The following is a 24,648-nucleotide window of genomic DNA, read 5'->3' as shown; positions in this document are numbered from 1 at the left end:
AGGGGCCCGCTCCGGGGCGGGGCTTCTCGGGGGCGGGGCGGGGCCGGCCCTGCCCAGCTCCGCCTGGTGGAGGCTGCGCGCGGCCGCGGGGCCCTCTCCGCTGCACGACTCTGGCCTCGGCCGGTCTGGCGTTTCGGCTCAGGTAGGCCCAGGAGCACCGGTCTGGGGCTCGAGGGGGCTAGTGACTCTCTCTCACGTGAGGGCTTGCACAGGCAGGGGTCGCCTGCACCTTGCCGTGGCCCCCTGGGGTGCCGCGTACACCTGTGTGCACGGTCTCTGGCTTTGCTTGCCCCCCGTAGGCTGCGTGTTCCCTAGTCGCTGCGCTAGCTGCGCTGTGCGGGTCCTTAGGGCGTCCCCGCCGTGGCCCTCAGCCACCCACCTTGTGGACCGTCCAGAGAAGGGATGTCGCCGTCTCCACCCTCTTCTAGGGCATGGAGGACTCCCCTAGGAGGGGTGCTTGCGGGTGGACTCGGCTCACGGGGGAGGATGGTGGTGGTACCGAGGGATGGACCGGGCTCCGGAAGGCTGGGTTCCAAGCGCCTGTGGCAGGGACTTGCGGGGTCTGGGGACCGGACCATTTGCACCCGCATAGCTGTCCTTCTTGGCTCCACTCATCTGAACCACCAGCTGTCGGTGCGTGTTGGCAAATGGCACCTGCCCCTCCCTGCCCCCATCCAAGCCACAGGCCTCCCCTCAGCCTCCCACTTCAACCTCAGCAGTCAAACTCGTGCTTTCCTTGTTGAGCCCTCCAGTGAAACCAACATCCCCCCCACCCCACCCCACCAATGCCCTTCCTTCAGGCTCTTGCCCTGCTGGTGCCTCCACCTCACCTTCCTGTACCCTCTTCCACCTCGCCCACTGTGCTTGTCGCCTGTCCCATTGGACTGGGTCATGAGGCAACCAACCAGTCTGACAACTCGCAGTCTAAAGGACACCCTCAGTCCAACAGATGGATCCACTGCCCTTCTCACTCACTGGTTTCTCCCCAAGTGATTGTGTGGGTCACTCCCTCCCTCCAGCCCTGGCCCACAAGTCATCCAGGCCACCTTCCTTGCCCCCTCATGCTGCTGTAATATCTCGACTCCTTAGCTGGGCAGTTGCTTGAGGGTATTGTTTCTTTGGGGCTACCTCATCTCTGTGGGCAGGGGCCCTGTCAGTCTCATAAACCGCCCACTGGGTGTAAACTGGGTAGTCTGGCCTGCAAGGGGGTCCCAGGGTAGGAGCACAGAAATGACAAAATGGGGTCTTAAAGGTTGGCTTTGTTATGGTGGACCTTGGGCTGTTTACGCTGGCCATTGTGGCCTCGTATTGGTCTGAGTGTGACTTTAGACTTCAGAGCCAAGCAGACGGCAGGTTTCATGCTTAGAGGGAGGCCCAAAGCAGCTGGGGCACATGGCTGGCACAGCAGGTGTTCCAGGACCCCCACCCCGGAACAGCACTTTGGAAGGCAGGCTCGGGGCACTCACCACTCTTTCCCTGCAGGACAGCCATGCTGCGCTTGCTGGGCTGGCTGGCACTCTACAGCCTGGCTGTGCTGCTGCTTAGCCGCCTGCTCTTCCGCAAGGTGGCCATGCCAGTGGGGGGCCCTGTGGTTCACCAGCCTTTCTGGGCTTCACCTGGGCCCCGCCACAGCCAGTGTCTGCCCAATCACATGGTGGCCAACGCCTCCCTGACCCTACCCAGCCGCCACCGCCTCTTCTTGACCTATCGCCACTGCCGCAACTTCTCCATCCTGCTGGAGCCCCCAGGCTGTGCGGAGGACACGTTCCTGCTGCTCGCCATCAAATCACAGCCAGGCCACGTGGAGCGGCGAGCAGCCATCCGGGCCACATGGGGCCGGGTGCGAGGCCTACGGCTGAAGCTGGTGTTTCTCCTTGGGGTAGCGGGACCCCCACCCCCTGCCCAGCTGCTAGCCTACGAGAGCCGGGAGTTTGGTGACATCCTGCAGTGGGGCTTTGCGGAGGACTTCTTCAACCTGACGCTCAAGGAGCTGCACCTGCAGCGCTGGCTGGCCCAGGCCTGCCCCCAGGCCCAGTTTGTGCTCAAGGGAGATGACGATGTCTTTGTCCACGTCCCCAACGTGCTCGAGTTTCTGGAAGGCCAGGACCCAGGCCAGGACCTCCTGGTAGGAGATGTCATCTGCCAGGCCCTGCCCAATAGGAACACAAAGGTCAAATACTTCATCCCCCAGTCCATGTACAGGGCCCGCCACTACCCACCCTATGCCGGGGGTGGCGGCTACGTCATGTCCAGAGCCACAGCGCGTCGCCTGCACATGGCCGCTGAGGCGGCAGAGCTCTTCCCCATTGATGACGTCTTCGTGGGCATGTGCCTACAGCAGCTGGGCATCAGCCCCACACACCATGCAGGCTTCAAGACGTTCGGGATTCGGAGGCCCCTGGACCCCCTGGACCCCTGCCTGTACCGAGGGCTCCTGCTGGTGCACCGCCTCAGCCCCGTGGAGATGTGGTCCATGTGGGCACTGGTGACCGACGAGGGCCTCCAGTGTGCTGCTCCCCAGCCTCGAGGGACAGGCTTAGCAGCATCTGGTGGACACTGACGATGGACCACCACTATGGGAGGCAGGGCCCTTTGCTGGCCTGCAGGCACCAGCTCTGTTCTGTACACCCTCCAATTAAAATCCCTGGGTTGGCGGACTACACTGCCATGTGTTCGTGGGGCTCCCATGGCCAGGAACCTGGGGTTCTGCCATTCTGGGAGGTAGAGGAGAGAAACCCAGAGATACACGTACGTACGTACGTACACACACACACACACACACACACTGTCAAATGCAAAAAAATTCTTTCCCTTGGATACAACAGACTTGAAAGAAAAGGCATGTGGTGGCCTGGGTCCACAGTACAGGCCACTGTTGGCCTGAACTGTCCTTGGGGCAGTGGGGCCCAATCAGAGGTGGCCTTAGAAACACTTCACTTCCCCCATTCACAGCCCTTTGGAGGAGCAGCAACTAACTCATATTTGAAAACGCAAATAAGATTGAAAACTGAGGTTAAACGGCTACTAAACTGGTGGCCAGGTTGGCGAGATGCTATCGGGGCCAGGGCAGTTGAATGGGGCAAAATGTGAACCAGGGGCAGATGGGCTGGAGACCCCAGGGGAGGGGCTGGCACGGAGGCTTCGCCCTGTGCTCCAACAGCAGATGCGCTGCAGCGGTGTCGGGAGGGCCCTCAGTCCTCACGCAGGTAGGCCTCAGGCTCCGGCTCTGCCACCTCATCGCCCCCTGCCTCCTGGCCTTTTTGCCGGAGCTCCTCAGTCTGCGCCTCCGCCAGCTTGGTCTCTGCCTTCTGGGAGAGCTGGCGCACCTCCTGCACCTGCGACTTCACCAGCTGGATGTGGTTCCGGGCAGTGATGGAGGCCTGGTCAGCGCCTGCCAGAGAGGACGCCCCGAGAGCAGATCAGTTGAAGGGCCCAGGTGGCTCCGGCTCCTTCCCACTGAGCAGAGCAGCCAGGGCCCTGCTAAACTGCAGTCACCACCCCGTCTACCTGCCCCACAGCCTTCTCCCTGCACACGTGCCCTCCCACCTTCAGAGCCCGAGAATGGAGCTGGACTACTAAGGAAATACTTAGACATTCCCGTAATGGCACAAAAGTTCCTCACTGAACACACTCTGCTTTTACCTCCCCCCATTATTCAAAAATGTGCTACCTTACTTCATTCTCCGCTGCTCACCATGAGGAAGAGCCTGCCAGCACACCCATAGGTCCGGCCTGCTCTCCCTGCCCTCCGTCCTTCAGCAGTGCTGCCTCTAGTCGGGATACCCCCACCTCCCCAACTCCTGACCCAGAGGAAATGGTTCCTGTGGCTCATCAGTAAGTAGATTTTATCTCCATCCTGTCCAGAGAATCCCTCTTATTCAGTTGTACTTAGGTAATTGCTTTTCTGGTGGCTTTGGACTGCTGGGTTTGCCTCCTCCCACGGCCCCGGCAGCAGTGCGTAGTCTGAGTGCTCTCTCCCAATTTCCACCGTCCACTGCTGGCAGGTGACGCACACCTATGTGTATGGGGGCTGTGGGGCAAGCGACACCTGAAGCCCGGCTGCTGCTCAGGAGAAAGACCAGAAAGTGTTCACGGTCTCCTCCGTGGGGCAGTTCTACCCTGCTCTCAAGGGTCTCCCGGGTCAGAATTGACTGGCAGAGAGTCTGGTTTTGGTTTCTGTGTCATGCCAGGTCATTCGGGGATGTTATGTTGGTTTTCAAAAATGTTTAACAGTTGGGAAACATCATTTTCTACAAACCCCAGTATATATGTTCTGTAACATGGCAGTTGTGTTTCTGAAGATATACTAAGACTCCATCCCCCCACACCACCCTACCCAACACAGCCTGAGCCTGGTGTATTTTGGGGGCGCAAACTCTCAGAAATACCATTTCATTATCTGTATATACTTCCCACCTAGTATGGACCTATTTCAGGTTTAAAGGAAGTTCATAATATTCTCCTAGAATTAAAACACAGTTCTACATCTAAAACTCCTTTCTTGCTGTCACTTTCATGCTGTCTCACAAGTTGTAACCAGCTCAGGTCTTGGCCTCATCCATCCAGGTGTCAAACGTGTTCTGCTTTCTTGGACCGAGTTTGCTCTTGCTTCGTGTGAATGGTCTTCACCTGTCTGGTCGTCGCCACTGTTACTCTTGGTATTTACCTCACATCCTTTTTATGAACTTGTAAGGTGGAGGCTGTTACCCTCCCCACCATCTGTGTTCAAGGTAAAACAATTTCCCCTAACCTTCCAATCACTCGCCTGCCCCTGCCCCTCCTCCTTCCCCTTGTGTGCCCAGGCAACACCTGGCTCCCTCTGGCTTGCTGCTGCCCTCTCCCCACCCCCCAGTAACCATCAGAACCTGTTTCTTTTGGTGTGAACTTTTTTTCATTTCTGTGTATCACAAATTATTTGCCCTTTTGTGACTAATTTCACTCAGCATAACATTGTCCAAATCTATTCATGTCAATGAAGTGTTTCATCTCAATGTTTTCAAATGTATCAAGGCTTGCTGTGTAGCTTAACATACGGTGTATTTGCAGGATGTTTCAGGCGTGCTGGAAAGGAACGTATGTTGCGATACTGTTGGGTGAAGTGTTCTGCATGTCTAAGAGGTTCTTGGTTCTCCTGTGTCTTCCTTTTTGTCCAGTTGCCCTTCCTTGAGAGTGGTGGATTGAAGACTCCTTTTATTAGTGTCGTGTCCGCTCTCTCCAGCTTGCTATTGCTCCTCAGTCATTCTGTATGCCCAAGTGCTTCTCGAGGCTTGCTGTTGGCATATTTTCTCTGAGATAAATATTGCCACCCTTGCACCCGGCCTTCTTTTAGATTGCCCCTAGCTTGACGTATTTTATCCCAACCATTGATTTGTTGTCTAAGGTATATTTCTTATTCATTCTGCTTCTGTCTTTTGACTGGTATACTATCATTTAATCAATTGATACTCAGGTGTCGTTGCTGACAGTTACCCATTTTCTGCCACCATTTTGGGGTGTGTGATAGTGGTTTCTTTGCTCCTACCAGGCAGTTTGTCATCACAGTTGTACCATTTTTATTTTAGAATACCTGCAAATTTCTACTTGTTTGGTTTTTTTTAGCCTGTGGGTTTCTACCAACATGTCAGAAAATGATATCTAGGAAAGGCATTTCTTTGGTAGGGAGCCAGTGAAGGTAGTATGTCAGCATGTTCATGCAATTTGTTGAACATTCCCTTGTCATGTGGGATAAAATGAAGTTTTATGCAGTTTGATTTTGCAAAGCATGGATTTTCTTTGGGATAAGGGGGTTCCAGGGTTCATAAGAAAGGGGAGTGTTTCTGTGACTATTCTGAAGCCCCATCATATGCACAGCGTCACACACAGGCTGGATTTCGTATGTGTGTGTGTGTGTGTGTGTACACACCCAAGAAATAAGTACTTTCAAATACTTATAGAAATTAATGATTCTTTCCAAGTCCCTTAACAGCTGTCATTTTTTGGTCATCTTGACCTATGCGTTTCAAAGATGGATATAAAACTTGCTTTCTCCTTGCATTTTGGACTTGGTCGGCACACATTTTTACGATTGAGACCTCCTTGTTCTTGGACCCTTGTTAATGCCTTTCCCCTTGAGTTCTTTTTCTGATGAGCATATTATTCTGTCAACTTAAAAAAATGTTTTGGTAAAAGCACACGAGGAGCTTCAAAATGTTTGTGGAAGACTTCCATTATCTTTCCCCCCCCTTGTTACAGTGGTTTTTACACGTCCAATCCAGTGATATGGGTCACGATCTTTAGGATGTGCAACCATTATCACTATGCTTTTTCGACCAATCCACCACCATTAGCAAAACCTCCAAAGCACACTGCTGAGTGGATTCCAAATCATGGCAACCAAGTAAGCCTACAGGACTGAGGACTGGGCCCTTTAGGGTTTCTCAGACTGTGTTGCACCCGAAGATGACGACTTCCTCTCCCCCATGGAGCCACTGATGCACAAAGCTCCCACCTTTTAGTTGGCAGCTGAGCCAACCACCAGTATCATTCGGGCTCACTAACAAATATAGACAACCCTGAGCAGTGAGTTCCACTCGGCCCTCCCTTCACACCTACAGTATATTTCTTTGTCGGTATAATGCTAAAGCTCCCCCCACCGCCAACTTTTTACTGCGAATTGGGTAAAGGTTTACAGGGCAGATCAGTTTTACATTTAACAACTCACATTTTGTTTCATGTCACAGATTACAACGCCCACAATGTCACCCTACGTACCCCACACTTCCTCCTCCTTTCCCATTGCTGCCTTTTGCTCTCAAATGGGTCATGACTCTACGCAGTTCTCCACCTGTGGGTCGCGACCCCTTTGGGGGTCAAACAACCCTTTCACAGGGGTCGCCCTGTGATGAAGTAGCAATAATGTTATGGTGTGGGGGGAGTCACCATAACATGGGAACTGTCTGAAAGGGTGGGAGGCGGAGAACCGCAGCTCTACGATGTGCGTACCTGCCTGTGTGCCGGACGATGGAGCCATGGAGGTGAGTTCAGTCTGACTCAGATCTAAGATCTAAGGGTGGCTAAGGACTGTAGTCTTGGGGTTCCACCCGTCTGACCAGCATGCCTGGTGTCTCCTGATGCTGAATTTTGTTCCCCATCTTTCTCCCATTCTATCCAGGACCTTCTAATTCATCCTGATTGAGAGCAGTTGGTAGTGGAAGCCAGATAAACCAACTCGTTCTTCTGGTCTCCGGGTCATAAAGACTGAATTCAGAGTGGTCTAATCTGCTGGACTGATAGTTCCAGCTGCCTTCGATTTCCATCGTTCCTCCTACATTTGGATAGGGACAGACCAATTGTTGCACTGGAGAAAGCTGCTCACAGCGTTCAAACCCTAGTCTCCAAAGTAGGTTGGGGGCTTTGTGGACTAGATTATGCCAACTGACAATGGTGTCCTCCAAGACTATGGTCCTGGTCCCTCAAACTCATTCCCCAGGGTGCCTCATTATGTGCAGGAGGTGCTCTAACTTTGTCCCCTGGTTTCACCACAGCCATGGATATAGTTACAGCAAAGTTGTAAAATGTCCCTACAAATATCCTGCCCCCCCCCCCCACACACTCCCTCCCTACCTCCTCCCTCTATAGGTCTTTCTCCCTGGACAAGTGGTGCCCTTTTGATCTTGTAAGGTTGATTGTTCTGCGAAGTGTATGCCCCCTGGTGTGTGTGTTGATCTTAACAGGCCTGTCTATGGTTTTGTTCAAAGTTGGCCCAAGAGTTGAGTTCAGGTCCAGGCTTGAAAGGTGTCTAGGGGCTCTGCTGTCGGGCTTTCGCCAGTCCCTCTCAGACCAGCAAGGCTGTTCCAGTTTTCCCCACTCTATCGAGGACCTTCTAGGGTGAGCCCCGTCAGTCGTCAGCTGTGGGAACTAAGCACTATCTAAAGTCTTAGGGTCTCAGATTCATGTGATCCATCAGTGTTCTGAGCTAATGACTTCCTTATGTTAATATGGTAACTTTGTACCTATCTTTTGTTTACTGTGGTAAATACATGTAGAGTAGGAAAACTGACATTTTCACATTTTTCACTAGTCTTTTACAACTTAGTGATGTATTATGTTCAACCAGCACCATGATTCGTTCCTGACATGCTCACCTAAGTAACCAGACTCCCTTCCTACCTCTGGTAACACGACTCAACTTCGGTCTATCTCTTGCACACTCTACATATTTTATATTAAGTGGAATCCTACAGTCTTTGTCATTTTATGAGTATAGTGATCTGTTTGTGTTCTTGCTATCTCGTGTACACTTAGTGAAATTCCTGTTCATTCGGAAATTTTACAATTAACTTGTTGAGGAACCGTCTGTTTGCCAGTAGACTTATTATTTTACATTCTCACCAGCAAGGAAGAATGGACCCAATTTCTCCACATCTTTGTCAACATCTCTCGTTTCTTCACCAAAACCATCCTAGTGAGTGAAAATGGAGTGGAACCTCACAGAGTCAGGTAAGTATTGGGCTGCTAATTGTAAGGCCAGTAGTTCAAACCCACCAGCAGCACTGTGGGAGAACAAAGCAGCTGAGTCTGAAGATTTAAAGCCTCAGAAACCCTATACAGGAAGGTTCCCAATTGGAATCCTTTCAATGGCAGTAGTTTTATCTCCTTTGGAGTAGTCTATTCAGGCTCTTTGCCAATTTTAGAACTTGGTTGCCTCTCTGTTAAATTAAACTTTTTCCATAGCATATTGACCAAGTCTTTACATGTTTTTCAACCTTAATCTACTGACCAAAAAAAAAAAACTGACCAAAAAATGCCCCCCCCCTTTTTTTTGATACATTTGTTTACAGCTGTAAATTTCCCTCTGGGCACTCACTGCCTTTGTTGCATGCATCCCATAAGTTTTGGTATGTTGTGCTTTTGAGCTCTAGTTTAATTCCATTTAAGACTGGTGAAGATAACTTTTTCCTTTGAAATTTACTGCGACTTGTCTTATGGCCTAAATTTTGAGCCTCAAAAAATTTGTGGAGCAATATCAAGAGGGTAGAGGGGTGGGGGCGGGAAGGGAGACAATGAACAGTGTGAGACGTGAAAGAACAATAATAGTATATAATTGATCAAGGTTTCACAAGGGGGGAAGGGTGGGGGATATCAAGGACTGAAGTAGAAAGAAATGGTTTTGGAACTGTTGAGGGCAACATAGGTACGTACACATGTGCTTACCAATGAATGATGGATTGTTATACACTTGTAAGACCGCCCCCGCCCCCACCCTCAAAGTGTTGCGATGTCCATTATCTTTTCATTCCATTTCCCACAAACTTCCTGAAGCCGTTCCTTCACGTGGCCCATGCTGCAGAACCGCCCCTAAGTGGTGTTGGGTGTTCTCTAGGTGAGGCCTTAGCTCTAGGTGCTGCTGACACTGCTTGGAGTAGTTGGGGGGACGTGCAGCACCCTATGTCACTGTTTTATTCTAGCACCTCTTGTAGCTTTTATTAACGAAGGGCAGAAAAATATTCACTGAACCGATAATTACCAACCTTTGTCTTTTAACTAGAATTATTTAATCACAATTATAAAGTGCCAATTACTCATTGCCTATTCTTAGCTATTGTCATTACTTGCATGTTTCAACTTGTTCTTGGCTCTGACTTTGTATTTTGTAATTAACAGGCTGTTTGCTCTGGAGGAGCCCTGGTGGAACAGCAGGTTAAAGGCCCCTCGCCTTGGCAACCCCGGCGGGCAGGCCGACTCGGCCCGACAGAGTGGCTGACATCGGCAGAGGCTGGGCTTCCTCTCTGCTGTCTGTCTGTACTGCAGAGCTTAAAAAGGTCTTCGATTAGACCAGCCCAGCAGCAGCCTTCACTTTTCCCTACAACCAATTTAGTTTAAAACGTGTTTAACACAGTGACTTTCTCCATTGTTCTTGTGTCTCAATAGCTTCCTTCTAGAATAGGTTTTCCAGAAAGTGCACAGGGGTGATAGTTTGGGAGTCTAGTCACAAGTTGGTTAGTGATTCACTGTGGTGTACCAGGCTGGTTTCTCTGCATTCTCGGGGGCTTTAAAAAAGTTTACAGAAAAGGGAATGAGAAGACAATAGCATTTTCCCTCATAGTTTTTTTTATTCTGACTCTGCTTACTCTTTAAAAAATGGTGCTTAGAATCGGGCGGGGGGGGGGGGGGCTGCCTGAGGCCATGACACCGCTCAGGGCACCTGCGGGGACCTGCTCCCACCCACCTTGAAGGTGCTTCTACAGAGGTACCCAACTGTCCCTCTTAACGGCCTCATGGGGCCATCTCTTCCCATTCAGATGGAGAGCAACCTTATACAGGGCTTCCAAGATTTAAGAGTCAGAATTGATTCTGTCACTGACGGTCGTTTAAACCAGGGGCCCGCCGGGTGTTTTTGCCCCATTTGTTTAACTTCAAAATAAGGTATGTGCAGTGTGCATAGGAATTTGTTCATAGTTTGTTTTTTTTTTAAACTATAGTCCAGCCCTCCAACAGGTCTGAGGAACAGTTTGAGGTTTGAACCACTTGACTCGTTCCTAAAGCTGCGGAAAGTAGTCCTCAAAGCAGACTGTCACCTCTACTCTGCCCCCACCCATCTCTCTGATTTAATCTGTGCCTTCACGCCACCTTGGTGAGTACTATGCAGGCTATTAACCCAGGTCAGCAGGGAAAGTGAGGTGACGCTTCATTTCACATGCCAATCTCCTACTCAGTTGGCCCAACACCACAACTAGTGATTTTGGTAAAAATCTCTGCCTCTTACCTGACCTATGGATTTTGAATTTTCCAATCCCGTACAATCAAGTCAGTTCCTTAAATATCTACACATATGCACATAAGGGAAGGCTTGAACAAGTTCTGAAGCCCCTTTTATTTGTGGGCCAGTTATCTCTTCCTCTATCTCATCAATGCCTGTGGTGAAACCACCCAGCTGCTTACCAGACAGGTAGATGTTCAAAGCTACCTGCAGCCTCAGGGGAGAGACATTTACAGCCTTGGAAAGTGGGACAGTTCTTTCTATTCTGTCTTCTAGGATTGCCAGGAGTTGGAATGGGCAGTAATGGGTTTGACTTTTTTAATCCCCGTCTCATCGAGGCAGCCCCTGCCCCCAATCAATTTCCATCTATTTCCCCCTTTTTTTATCCCCTTTTTATTAAAAAAAAAAAAAAATCCCTCACAGCCACCTGACTCTAACCCTCCAGGACAGTGTAGAATGGCCCCAGGGGCTTCCAAGACTGTCACTCTTTATGGAAACGTGAGCCTCATCTTTTTCCTAACACTAGCTGCTGGGCTCAAACTGCTGACTTTGTGCTCGACAGCCCGGCATTTACCCTCCGACCCCACAGGGCTCCTCTTTGCACAGCTCGCACCTCCCCAGTGAACAACGCCACCTACCAGATTGGTACGCAGCTTCTGCTGCCATCTCTGAAAGCCCAACTGCAGACATCCAACTTGTTTCCAACTTTAGGTATTCTTGTTGTTTTGATGTCATCTGAAAATTAAGCAGGCATTTCACGATGTAGCTACTGCAGTGAGGGATACGGACGGACGGACACAGAGAAGGCTGAGAGCATCCTGCTTACCTCAACCCGGGCGCCTATGATCACCTGCCACACTTCATCTTCCTCCTGTGAATTCATTTTCCCAAGTAAATTTGTGTATTGTCGGTACAGTGAAATTAAGGTATAAACAGCCTATAAATGTAGAAAAAACAGACCTGAGTTAAAACAGGTAAGGCCCGGACCTTAAGGAGACGCATTCCCTTACGCTGACTGAAGCTGCACCGTTCCCCAGGCACCCTTCAGACAGGAGGACACGCAGCAGAGGGACGACAGCAGCCCGCCCGACAGCAGCCCACCCGACAGACAAGTGACTGACACTGACTCTTCCTGTTAGGTCTGAGCGGTTCTCCTCAGCTGACCTCAGGATGGCTGCTACTGGCCTCTGGGCCCCCCATTTACCATAAGCTGCCCCCCCCCCCGTTTTACACACGGGGCTGCTGCAGAGTAGCGTTTTCCCCAGGAACCTTGACTTTAGGGGCATCTAAACTATCGGTGCTTTAGATAGATCCAGGTACAGGGAACTTTTAAAAACATGCCAGAGCATAAATCTCTGGGGGCGCTACAGATTCTTGTCAGAATGCTTCAACTCTGCTACCGTCGCAAAGTCAAGGCCAAGCCTAGCTCTTTTCAGCTGGAACCGCAGGAGCAGGCAGCAGCTGGGAATTAGTCTGTGGACAGTGCACTTACCTTGGTGTACTCGGTGATCGCTTCAATCAGTGCATACGTGGTCTGCGAGAGAAAGGTCGAGGTGCTATCTGTTACCAAAGACACGGCCCTTCTCATTAAGGCCTCGTTACTGAGAGAATGTGGCTCCGATTTCTGAAAGACACAAACATTGCCAAAGACAGGCAAGTAAACAACTGTGGTATAAGCTCCAAATGGGCTATGCTTCCTTGGGGTAGCTTTTAAAAAAGGCCTTATTTTGGCTATTTTCATGATTACTTTGTACCAACGTTTGATAAAATTTAACTTTTCTACATGCTCTTTTGTTCTAAAAAGTGAAATTCTTTATATAACTCGTCATTGCTCATGTGGTTGTAGAATGGGATAACCACTGTGGAAAAGGGTTTGGAAATTCCATTCTCAGACATGCAATAAATAGAATACCAAGCGTACACACAACTCATACACCAATGTTCACTGCAGCATTATTCACAAGCCAAAAGGTGAGCACTAAATTTTTAACAAAATGCATCATGTCCACAAGGGAAAACCAGCTACCATGAAAAAAAAGTCCTGATTCACACTGCGACAGAGATGAATTCCCAAAAGCACGGTGCCACATGAAATGAGCCAGTCACAGACATCACCACTGTAACCCCACTATGTGAAATATCTAGAATAGACAAAGGTATAATAGCGACCAGAGATTTATTAATCACCAGGGGCAGGATGATGGGGAGAGACGGCGCCATTTCTTAGGGAGCACTGAGTCTCAGTAATGAGACCTCGCACCAGCAGTAACAGTAAACTGAAAAACAGAAAAACCACAGATGTCGGCAAGAGGGTGGAGAGACAAACTCTCACACCCTGCTGGTGGACTGTAAAATGGTACAGACAATGGCGTAGAGCTTCCTTAAAGCGCTGGAAATAGAATAATGGTAAACCCATGCAACACCTCGTAACATGACTGAACCCCGAGGCCAGGATGCTGAGCGGTCAGTTACCCCAGGAACTCTCCTGTTTAGGAGACCACAACTCTCAAGGAACAGGTTACACAGCAGGCAATCTTTGGTGGGTGGGTGGGAGGGGGAGTTACTAGAAAACAGAAATGTATTACCACGAAGAGGGATATGTGGGAAGTCTACACAAGAGCAAAACGCAATCATGATTACGACATAGACAATCCTGCAATAGCCCAGGAACAATAGTAGATCTACAGGCAGATAAACGAAGCGAGCCAGGGTAGGCAAATGGGACTACGCTCATGAGCTTAGACGTCTGCTGAGGGTATTTCTATCCTCTGTGAAGATTTGTATGTACTATCAATACATCCAGGCAGGTACATAGTAGAGGCAAACAGGAAAAAGTGATGCAGACATCTTAGACATAACCAAGCACCTCAAGAAAATGAGTCCCTGGGCTTGGGACCACAGCCTTGGGATTAGACCAGCGGTTCTCAACCTTCCCCATGCCGCGACCCTTTCCTACAGTTCCTCATGGTGTGGTGACCCCCAACCATCACATTATTTTCGTTGATACTTCATCGCTGTCATTTTGCTACTTTATGAGTCCAGTGACCCCTGTGAAAGGGGTTGCAACTCACAGGTTGAGAACCGCTGGTGTAGAGGAAAGCGGATGAGTCGAATGAATCACATGAAACCAGAACCACGTCTGTTCTGAAACGTGAATAACTAAAGGGCGCCTGATAAGTACTGCTTCTGACCACGCCGATCAGGACACCGGAAATCCTGGACAGAATGGGAGACGGACATAAAACAAAATTCAAAATTATAACAAGGCCAGACATATACTGAATGAGCTGAACCCCCGAGATTATGACCCTTAGACACCCTTCATATGTGGATGGAAAACCATCCCTGGTGACTACCGTTTAGCCAAAGAGCCTAGAAAGCAAGCAGGAACACTCATGAGGAACGTGCTCCTGCGACCAAAGAGCAGCCCTGCCTCACATCAAACCTCAAAGCGCGAACTGGACTGAAGGACTAATGGATCCAGGAGCCCAGGGAGGAGCTTGCGACATTGGAGGGACAACTGTAATAAAATGTGTGTACAGTATTAAAAACCAAATTTGCTCTGTAAACTTACTCCCAAACCACAGTAAAAGAACGCCAAAAAACCCAAAGCTTTTATAGCACTGAACAAAAAGCAACTTTGCTGCCAGAGTCGAATCTAACTTAGTGACCCTACAGGACAGAATGGGGTTCCCAGTGCTGTCACCTTCACGACAGCAGCCAGCCTCGTCCGTCTCCCACGTAGCAGCTGGTGGGTGTGCATGGCGGACTTTCGGGTTAGTGGCCAGGCACTTAACCATCACCCGCCAGGGCTCCTCTTCCTTAGCCAGCACCTCCCCCCACTGCCATGGGCTCGAGTCCCACTCTCGTCGACCTTTCGTCAAAGACCAGAGCTTTCTAACTCTTCAGAGGCAGCCAGCCTCAGGTTTCCCCCTTGGAGTGGCTGGTGGGTTTCAACCAGTGATCCTGAGGTGAGCACCTCCAACACCCCCCTTCATCAGCCATCATGAGGGATCACCTCACCATCACTAGAATAGCAGTGATTAACCACAGCCTCCACCCCAAAAAACAAACCTGGGAACAGGCTTTGTTGTGTTTTTAGTGAGACTGCAAATATGGGGCTCTTCAGCCCCAGCTGTGGAGGGCCGAGTACACAGCCCCTGGGTGGAACACAGGAAGGTCTTCAAAGAATTGAACATGGAACTATGAACCTTGTGGCCCCAACACTTCTCAACCCTCATTCACTCAGAAACACGTGCCCCCCAGCCTGACAGCACAACAGAAACCCTCAGCCCAATGCTCACAGCACCGCTGGTCACTGCCCAAGATGGACACCACCTACATGGGCACGCACGGAGGACTTGGGGATCCAGAGGGGCTGCAGGCCGGTGAAAATGGCAGGCAGGCTATGATCAGGGTGACCAGGCATCTTAAAGTCGGTATTTGCAACACCTGAGCTCACCACAACATAAGGGGGAAAAACTGCACAGAAACGGGCCCGCACAGTTCAAAAGCTGTGTTGTTTGAGGGCCGACTATTTTATCTAAAATGCAGGCCTGTGGCCATCCTGCCACGAGAGCTCTTTGGCGACTTTTCATTTCCTATCAGAGGTAACCAAGTGTCAGAATAGGAAGCAACCTCTCACTAAAACTAACTGTTGTCTTGTGTGTGGTACCGGCAGTCCCAGGGGTGGGAGAGATCGGTACCTGTGTCTGAGAATCTACAGGTGGGTACACCCGGGCACAGGCACAGGGGTGTGCTAGCTGTAACAATAGGTTTACAGGACTTGTCATTTTGATGCATTTTGTTTTTCTCAATTAAAATGACAGAAACCGCTTATATTTACCTCCTACCAATTATGCTTTTATCTATTTGAAGAAACGATATCCAAATTAGTTTTCTTCTTGACATTCTGTGTGGTGTACCTACTACCAATATGCGTTAATTTGACGTGAACATACTCTGAGTATTAATCACAGTAAATCAGTTTCATTCATGAAAGCATTACTTCAGTCAGTAATGAGTATAACAGGCACAAAGTTCTCAGAAAGTAAAGACGGACTGCAATAGAAATTGTCATACTGACCAATCCAAGAGACCCAATAGGTCAAATCCAATATCTCCATACTGTAGAACACTAAATTATTTTAAATTTTACACAAATACACAGTCTTACAATTTCATGTATAAGTGTATAATTAATGTTTTTAAATAAAACATGTTTTCTATAGAAAATGTGTGGTTTTGTTCACCTCAGTTTACTGCATGTCCATAGAGATGTATATAAGAAACGTCCGTAAGCCTAGTGGTAATGCCTAGGTCCCCAAACTTGGTTAATCCTGGAAATCACCAGATCCCTGGGCTCTATTTGCAACCTAATTAATGAGCCAGACCCTCTAAGGAGGAGCAGCCAGGGGTGTGACGGTAAAGACGTGGCTGAGAGAAGGGCTGGTCCAATGGCTTCACATGAAATATACCAAAGCCAGGAAACCAAGCTCGCTGCCACGCGTCAGTCAGTCCCAACTGCAGGCAACTCTACAGGCCAGGGAAGAACTGCCCCAGTGGGTGCCCACGATGACCGTTCATTGTGCACGGTTCCTCAGACCAGCTATTGTCACTCCCTCTTGTTTGTTTTTACTTTTTAAAAAAACAAATCATTTTAAAAGGGGCTCTTACAGCTATTATAACAATCCCTTACGTTCTGCTGACAAGAATGCCAGATTATCAGCTAACAAAAAATCCGAGGTCAAAAGGCTGGAGGAGGGGGGTTTTAAGAGAGGAGATTCCAAATTTGGCCCCGAGGACCACTAGGAAGGGGCTGGGTGGTCAGACCCCAGAGGGAGGAAAACAACGAAAGCACACACGTGTGCTCTGTCAGGGACTTCCGGGAGCGGAGCCTGGCTGGAGCAGAGGCACAAAGCAGGGAGACCAGCTAGCGCAATGGCGGGTGGAAGAATTAGCTGAGTTTCCACTCTGTAACAGTACCAGCTGGTGCAGGGTTTGTTTGAAGAACAGGGATGGGGCTACTTTTTACGGCAGGGAATGACTAGAGGCTCCTGTCATAAGGATGAAGAAGAGCTAATGGAATTAACAAAGGGCAAAACAATACTCCAAACTTGCCGCCCTTGAGTCTGCCGACTCAGAGACTATCGAACAGGGGAGATCTGCCCCGTAGGTTTCCGAGATTCTTTGGACAAGCGCAATTTGTTAATATGGAATATATTCTCACTTTCTTTCCCCTTAGGGGTATCTTGGTGATAATCTTTAGGGACGGAAATTGCTAGGTCTTCATTCCACCACACCTCTGGGTTGACTCAAACTGACAACTTTTGGCTACCACAGTCAGCATACATCTCTTCCACCACCCAGGGGAACATTCAGGGGCCTTAGGTTATTTTGAAAATTGTGAGATCTAGGTTATATATATACACGCCGTATCCATCCATTAGCAACTCCTGTCCCTTAGCTCGGGTCCACTTCTCCCCATACCTACTACCACCTTTTATAAAGGTGACTATGGCATAATACCCCTGTGGTAAAGTCCTCCGTGGCTTCCTTTTCAGAACAAAGTCAAGACTTAACAATGGGCCACAAGCTAACTCAATGGTCTCAACTCACACTCCCCACCTGCTCTTCCTTATTCTATTCCAGTCACCTGGACCTCCTGTATGCTCTTCAGACATCTCAAGCATGCTCCTGCACTGGGGCCTTCTGCCAGAAAAGCTCTTCCCCCAAGCATTATGATGGCCAGGTATTATCTCAGGTCATTCCCATTCTTACTTCATACTCCCTTTTCAGAGATGCCCACTCTGACCACCCTATCTTAAAGAAAACCACTCCCCCTCCTGGCACTCCCGATTTGTTTACCCTAGTCCTGTTTTTTGTCACCACCTGCTAATTTATTTTCCCCCCATCCTAGCAAAGTATAAATGATATGCGACCAGGAACTCTTTGCTCACTCTTCCATCCCCAGTGCATGGCAGACAATGACTGCTCAATGCATTTCAGTTGCACGAGGAGCTATTTTGTTGCTAAGCTCTTCTTATTCCTGCACTCTTCCCTTCTTTATACCACGTGATATGCTATTCCTATCAATGCAATCAAAATGGGCACCTATGATGAAACCACGCATGACAGGAAAAGATGCTGGTACAGTAAAAGGAATACACTATATTTGAAAGGGTGCAAAGAATTTGAGAAGCTGTGTTATATGAATCAGGAGGCATGGAAAATGGAGGAAGGCTCAGGAACAAGCTGTGATCCGCAGATGCCATAACTTTGCTGGCCAAAAGCCACGAATCCTCGAAGCACTTACTGATCAAGATCAAAGACTAGTCTAGATTACACGCAACGTAGAGAAAACAAACATCCTCACAACTGGACCAATAGACAACACCAGGAAGAGGTACAATGATTCAAGTGCTCAAAGATTTCTTTTTACTTAAACCCACAGCATACATGTTAGAGGCAGGCAAGAAATCACTATGAGGACAAAGGTACACCTGACCCAAGCCATGCCTGTTAGTTTCAACTGCCTCAGATGCACGTGGAAGCTGAATATGGGTGTCAGAACGAATGAATGCATTTAAATTACACCTGTGCCAAAGAACACTGTAAGTACATGGACTGCCAGAAGAACAAAGGTCTGGAAGGAAGTACAACCAGAATGCTCCTCATAAGCAAGAACGCAGAGACGTAGCCTCACGCACTTTGGGAATGTTATCAGGAGGGACCGGTCTCTATAAAAAGACATCACAGCTGAGTACTTCCAGGACACTGAGTTTGGAGACAATTGGACTGCAGCTAAGAACGCAACCTAATGTGGGGGAGGAAGTTGGGTGCCCACCGCACTCCGAGCCAAGAAACACTGGGTCACACGACAGTACCTTACCTGTGCAATAGGGACCGCACACAAGGTCACACCCAATCCAAATGCCACCGTTTTGTGCCAAGGTCGAATCAGCTCCGAGAAACAGCGCTTCTTCAAATTGGCCGCAACAGGCACGCGCTGTCTGTACCTGGAAACAAAAACCCAACTTAATTCAACAAAAATCCAACTTAACCCAACCCTCAGTCCCCGGGCAGCTCTCCTCCATTTGCTCCCGGGGCTTAAGAACGCCTCGTCAAGCCAAGGAGAAGGGAGGGGGAGGGGAGGGGAGGGGAGGGGTGGGGGTGTCGGCTTCGTAGCCGGGATGCTTCCTTCATCAGCTACCATCTGAGGAAGTTGACACCGGTCTCAAGGCCGCCCAACGAACGTTTCTGCAGGCACCAACGGCCCAAGGTTTCCGGAGTCAGTCGGGGGCACAGGAGTCCGACCCCAAGTTCCTGACCCACCTCGGCCTTCAGGGACTTGACTCTCCCCCCCGCCGCGTCCCCTCCCTTCCCTGGCTCTCCCCAGGAGCCTCAGAGCCCGAGCGTCGGGGACACGCTCTGAGGAGGCGGAACCCCTGAAAACTGTAGTGGGAAATGAACCCTTCGGCCCGACCAAGGGGCGGGAGCGGGGACGCCGGACTTCCCCGGGAGGCGGGACGCCGCGGTCCCGGTTCCGCTGCTTCCCGCGCCGCTTTCTTCTGTCCCCGTACCTGAGGAAGGAAGAGACGCTCCGGGACAGCCAACTCCTCAGAGCCGCCATCCCGACCCGGGAAAACGCCGGACGCCGGCGCCGGAAGTGACGTTACAGGCGAGGCGGGGGCGGGGCCCAGCTTCCTCCTGTGGAGGGGCTCTGGCCCGGTGACCACGTTCCCAAGGAAGCCATCGGGATTGGTCAGACGGGGCACGTGGGGGGCGGGGCCCAAAGTAACGGCTGTAACTGCCGCGCCGGCGCCCAACCGCCGGACCCCGAGCCCGGACAGACGCCGGGAGGGGTGGGGCGGGTCTGAGCCGGACAAGGGCGGGGCGAGTGGGGGCGGGGCAGTAGCGGGGGGCGGGGCGTGCTCGTGCGTGAGGCCGGGGCGCTGTCACTTCAGCACCAGGAAGTAGGTGGTCCAGCCGGCTAGCAGCAGCGCCCCGATGAGCACAGTGTAGCTGAGCAGCACGAAGGCCAGCAGCTCCCGCAGCAGCTGCAGCACGTGGACGGCGGGCGTGGCCGGCATGGCCTGAGGTGGGACGAAGACCTGCGGGCAGGGTGCCAAGAGGCCCTGAGCACGGGATGAGGGGGTGCCCTCCCACAAAGACTAGGTCCTGACCCTCCGAATGGAATCGTGGGCGAACCACGAAAGTGTAGGAAGCCCCAACCCAGAGACGGCTTTTCTCCCGAAGAGCAACTTTTGGATTTGCACCACAGAATTCTGACTCTCTAATAAAGTGCCCCTCGTGCTTCCGTGCCTTATCACCTCGGGGGCTGGGCAGGCCACACCACCCCAGCCCATGCATTAGTCCCTATCCCTCTCCCCACCACCACCTCCTGCATTTTTAATGCTGAGTGCTGCTAATGGGCCGGCTGGCTCCAGACTAGAGGGAAACATTTCCATCCTGCACGCTGTAGCCCCCACTGTCAGCAGGGCAGGGAGAATGAAGAGAGACCTACCTGGGCAGGGGGCAGCAGCAGCCCTCACTGCAGCCCCTCTGCGAGTCCCCCGGCACCACTTGTTAATGCAGTTTAAGGATCTGTGCGTGGTGGGCCTCACCTTGTGCTGTGGACCCCCTAGGACCGCTGGGCTGTCCAGCGGCGTACTTCCATTTGAAAGCCTCTCCCTACCATACTCCTCTGTGCTTGTTCCAGCCAGTCCCCAGGACAGGCTCATGATGATCAAAGCCGAGCTCTGACCACCACTGCTGCCCTGTCCCAGCAGCTCCCCTTGGTGGCCCCCATTGCTGCCCTGCCCCAGCAGCTCCCCTTGGTGGCCCCCCACTGCTGCCCTGTCCCAACAGGCCCCCTTGGTGACACCCCCCCCACTGCTCCCAGCAGCTCCCGTTGGTGACCGCCACTAGTTCACTCACTCAGCACAGCGGCCAGCCCTCCTCTGCTGCCGTAGCTCCTTGGCTCCGCTCTGCTGTCCGAAGGCAGGCTGTGCGCGCTCCGGAGCGCTGGGCAAGGCTATGAGGTCTTCAGGCAGCAGCCGCATTCGCCAACGAGGTGTGGTTCAGAGACCAATGACAACCTCCGTGTGCTCCCTGAGCACTTAGGAAGCTGTGAGCAGGCGGTCCCAGACCAGGCGGGGGCACTGGCAGTCCTGCCCGCCCTCGCCCGCCTCTCTACCACAGCCCACAGGCTTGGGGCACTGCCGGCAGAGCCCTGACTCAGGTGGGCTGAGGAAGCAGTACACCAGGGGGTATCTCAAGCCTCTTCTTGTCTTCCTTTTCTACACAGTGCAGATGGATGATCGCCAAACAGTTCCCTTCCTGACAAACTCACGCTGAGTGCGGCTGCCCCTCCCCTCCTTGGAGCCACCTGGGACTGGGAAAGCACACTCACTTAAGGCTGTCCAACAGCAGAAGCAGCGGTGGTCTTACACTCAAGTCCCGGAGTGCTGGCATCTAACCCACACAAAGAGCTTAGCTGCTCGGAGACTCTCGATACAGCCATCTTCCCGATGCACCTACATCTAACTTCAACGACCCTTAGAAGAGGCAGGTGGGACCTGCCCAGATGTAACCCGGGAGGAAAGCACAAACTTTACATGCTGCTTGTGGTTATTTTGATTTGGGGATGGCATCTGGAGATTATTTTTCTGATCGTTAAAAAAAAAAAAAAGGCAGCTTGGACATCAAGCCTTTTATCAACATCATCATCCAGAAACAAATGACTCCTTAATTCGATCAGGCTCCCTCATTATCAAATCATTGCCTCGGCCTCAGCCTGGCTGAAAACCACAGCGGAGCGTGACCCAGCTGCTCAGGAAGCCTGTTAGGGTAATTGCTTCCCCAGAGAGACAGCTATCTGAGGGGCTTCCGGGTCCTGCAGTCCCAGGGGTGAGACCATAAACAGGAGCTCTCTCCTCTTTATAGCTCATTCTGTACCAAAGCCAACACAAAATAAGAGGTCCAGTTCCCTGCCCTTGGAACCTGTGCCCTTTTAATGGCCATCCCAAGGCAGGTAGGGGTGCCAGCCTTTGAAGCCACCGGTCGGCCACCCAATTGGAGCTATTTTATTTGGAATAACTGAAACTAAGAAAAATGTAGCTGGAAGTTCAATGAATTCACTTTGAACTAAGAGGATCTGAGGAATAGTCCATTACTGCTTTTTCCAAGGCAGTTGGCTGACAAGGTAGCCTGTGTTTGGACAGTATGTTGCCTTTAGATTATGCTAGTGAGGGTCAACCGTGTCCCCTCGAATACATGTTGAAGACCTAACCCTCAGCACCTGCAAACGTGACTTTACTTGGAAATAGGGTCTTGGAAAATGTAAGTTGAGGCACAGGGTCTTGGCAGATAAATAACTAAGATAAGGGTTAAGTTTTAGGGAAGATACTGGGTTACAAAGGTCCCCCCCTCAACCACTGGTGTCCCTGTAAGAACCAGGGCGATCGCATAGACAAACTCAGGACATGGGATGGTGGTGGAGTGATTGAAGCAAGACATGTATAAACCAGGGGACTCCAGAGACTGCCAGCCACTAGGGGACAGGAGAGAAGTATGGGGCAGCCTAGTCCTCAAAGCCATCAATAGGAACGCACCCTTTCAACACCTTGGTTTCAGACTTCGGGCCTCCAAAGAGCTCTCGTGGGACAGCCGGATGCTCCATGAGAGGTCAGCGGTTTGAACCCAGCAGCTGCTCTGGGGGAGAAAAGCCCTAATAATCTTGCAAAGATGAGAGCCTGCGAAACTACGGGGCCTGCAGTTGCTGTGAGTCCGAACACACTCAGTGACACACCGCAGCAGCCGCCTTCAAAACCCTTGAGAATCAATCTTGTTCTGGGCCGAATTCCCGTCGGTGGTGATTTATTACGGCCACCCCAGGAAACGAAGTCCCTGGCTGAATTCTCCCCAGCGTCGCTCACGAGCTGAAGCCGTCAGTGAGCATGGCTCCCGTTTCTATGCCTTGCCATCGCTCTCACTGCCTCTCTGACATGGCCAAACCATCCATTGCGGTTTGGGTGAAAGTTGACCAAGCAGTCGCTTCTCATTTTGTTCCCCTTTGGTGCTTTTATTTAAAAGGCTTTTCTTCTTGAATTCAACTCTGGCAAATGCCCCCTGCTCACAGGATAATCTATGAAGCACCGTCAACCTGAAGATCAGCACCAGGGAGGGCAGGGAGAGGGTGGAAGTGCTGGCAAAGACACCGAGCTCTCCAGGAGCGAGATGTGCTTTTGGAAAACTCCACTGATGGTGTAGAGGTCACGCACGGGGCTGCTAAGCACAAAGCCAGCAGCTGGAAACCCCCAGCGGCTGTGGACGAAGGATGACGCTTCTGATACCCATTCGTCTCTATAACCCACAGGGGCATTTCTACCCTGGCCTATCGCGAGGGCTACAGGGTCCCCCTAGATTGAGATCAACTCAATGCCAGTGGGTTTGGGGTCTGTTTCCCCCTTTTACTCACTCTTGCTTTCACCCCACCAAACCTAGTCCAGATGCTAAGTTCTGTGGGCTAGCGGCCAAAACTGTACAGCACTGCACAAAGCGGGGTCTGGAGGGACTGTGGGCGCAGAACTCTCTACCCTGTTAGACAAAAGACCAGTCGCGACCACCAGCCAACGCCCATTGCCATACCCACCCTCTGAGATGGAGCGCGCCCCCGCTGTTCAGTGAGCCTACACAATGGGGTGTAGTGTATAATCACCCACCCCCACCCCCCTCTCTCTCTCTGCAGGCCCGGCGGCAGCGGCGGATGGCTTCAGGTCTACAGCTGAATGCGTCTTTTTAGGAGCTGACCTCACTGTGCTTGGAGCGAGGGAGTAGTCACGAGTGAATGCAGACACATGAGACTACAACTGGGTGTCTGTTCCCGGGACAAAAAAGCCCAGCCAAGGAGACCTGACCAGACTTGAATGGAATCCCAGGAGCCCCAGCCCGCGAGGGGCGAAGCGGGGCTCGTGCTGACAACAGCCAGGCCTGCGAGGCATAAGCCAATCTCCCTGGGACCAGGGAGGACTTTTAGATCGAGAGTGGCTTTTCTTTAAGACATTGGCACATATTGAAAGGCAACACTGAACTAATTCCATGGGAAACAAAGCTTTTAAGTATCATCTGTCCCCCTCTCAGCTTCATTCTCAGGCTCAACTGCGACACCAGCAAGCCAATGCCGACTGCTGGTGACCTCGTTGAATTACCAAGCAGGAAAGCCCCAAAGTGGCTTTTTCTCTGTTTTGGCTGTAATCTTTATGGACTGCCAGGCCTTGCTGCTGACTGCCACCATTTTCAAGCCAGTCCCCAAACCCTGGAGCCCTGGGGACATGGTAGTTACCTGGGGAGCTTCAATCTACAAGGTCATCGGTACAAAACCACCAGACCCTCCTCAGGAGGGAGGCTCTCTACTATGCTAAAGAGGTACAGTCTTGAAAACTTACAGGGTCACTAGGAGTCAGGATCAACTCTATTGGCAGTGAGTTCGGTTATTTGGTTTTGACCCAAACTCCAAACCCACTGCCACCTAGTCAGCTCTAGCACATAGCAATTCTACATAAGGCGTCCAAGACGAGAACACCTTTACAAGAGCAGTCTCTTCTTTCTGTCCAGTGGTAGCAGGTGGGTTTGAGCACACAACCTTATGGTTAGCAGCCCAATTCCTAACCCACAGTGCCACCAGGGCTCCCTCTGAACTCAGTAGTTGAGTGCAAATGGCTTGTGTTACCCAGGGACCTTCTCATTTAATAACAGGAGTTCTCTTTCATCCACATAATGCACCTATCAGAAATCCAGTGTGCACTTGGATGTCATCGCAAGATCAGAGGTTATTCTCCCTGAGGGTTATCAGCCATCTAGAGCAATCAGACTGTATAGTCTGTCCCGCCCTAAGTAGGGCCCACTCC

The 24,648-nt window shown here is 51.0% G+C and overlaps 3 protein-coding genes across 4 annotated transcripts; 1 reads left to right on the top strand and 2 right to left on the bottom strand.

Moving 5' to 3' along the window:
- Window positions 1–97: 97 nt before the first annotated feature.
- B3GNT4 (UDP-GlcNAc:betaGal beta-1,3-N-acetylglucosaminyltransferase 4) lies at window positions 98–12,657 on the top strand. 2 transcript variants are annotated; one of them, XM_075533540.1, is made up of 3 exons: window positions 98–3,834; window positions 8,374–8,478; window positions 9,643–12,657. In XM_075533540.1, exon 1 carries the CDS (start codon window positions 1,490–1,492, stop codon window positions 2,558–2,560), a length of 1,071 nt encoding a protein of 356 aa, XP_075389655.1. In that variant the 5' UTR covers window positions 98–1,489; the 3' UTR covers window positions 2,561–3,834; window positions 8,374–8,478; window positions 9,643–12,657. The 2 variants fall into 2 exon arrangements, with proteins under 2 accessions (XP_075389655.1, XP_075389654.1); XM_075533539.1 differs by having other exon boundaries at window positions 98–8,478.
- Window positions 2,789–19,442, bottom strand: DIABLO (diablo IAP-binding mitochondrial protein). Its single transcript, XM_075533541.1, has 6 exons — window positions 19,321–19,442; window positions 18,630–18,756; window positions 12,231–12,362; window positions 11,565–11,675; window positions 11,377–11,473; window positions 2,789–3,391 (listed from the first exon to the last, which is right to left on the bottom strand). The coding sequence occupies exons 1-6, from the start codon at window positions 19,368–19,370 to the stop codon at window positions 3,192–3,194; spliced, it is 717 nt and encodes a 238-aa protein (XP_075389656.1). The 5' UTR covers window positions 19,371–19,442; the 3' UTR covers window positions 2,789–3,191.
- A 253-nt stretch (window positions 19,443–19,695) lies between these two features.
- On the bottom strand, window positions 19,696–19,830 carry LOC142429567 (uncharacterized). Its single transcript, XM_075534616.1, has one exon. The coding sequence runs from the start codon at window positions 19,828–19,830 to the stop codon at window positions 19,696–19,698; it is 135 nt and encodes a 44-aa protein (XP_075390731.1).
- Between the last annotated feature and the right edge of the window lie 4,818 nt (window positions 19,831–24,648).

Source organism: Tenrec ecaudatus, chromosome 16 (genome assembly GCF_050624435.1).
Source record: "Tenrec ecaudatus isolate mTenEca1 chromosome 16, mTenEca1.hap1, whole genome shotgun sequence".
NCBI lineage: Eukaryota > Metazoa > Chordata > Mammalia > Afrosoricida > Tenrecidae > Tenrec > Tenrec ecaudatus.
This window is presented reverse-complemented; position numbering and strand designations above follow the sequence as displayed.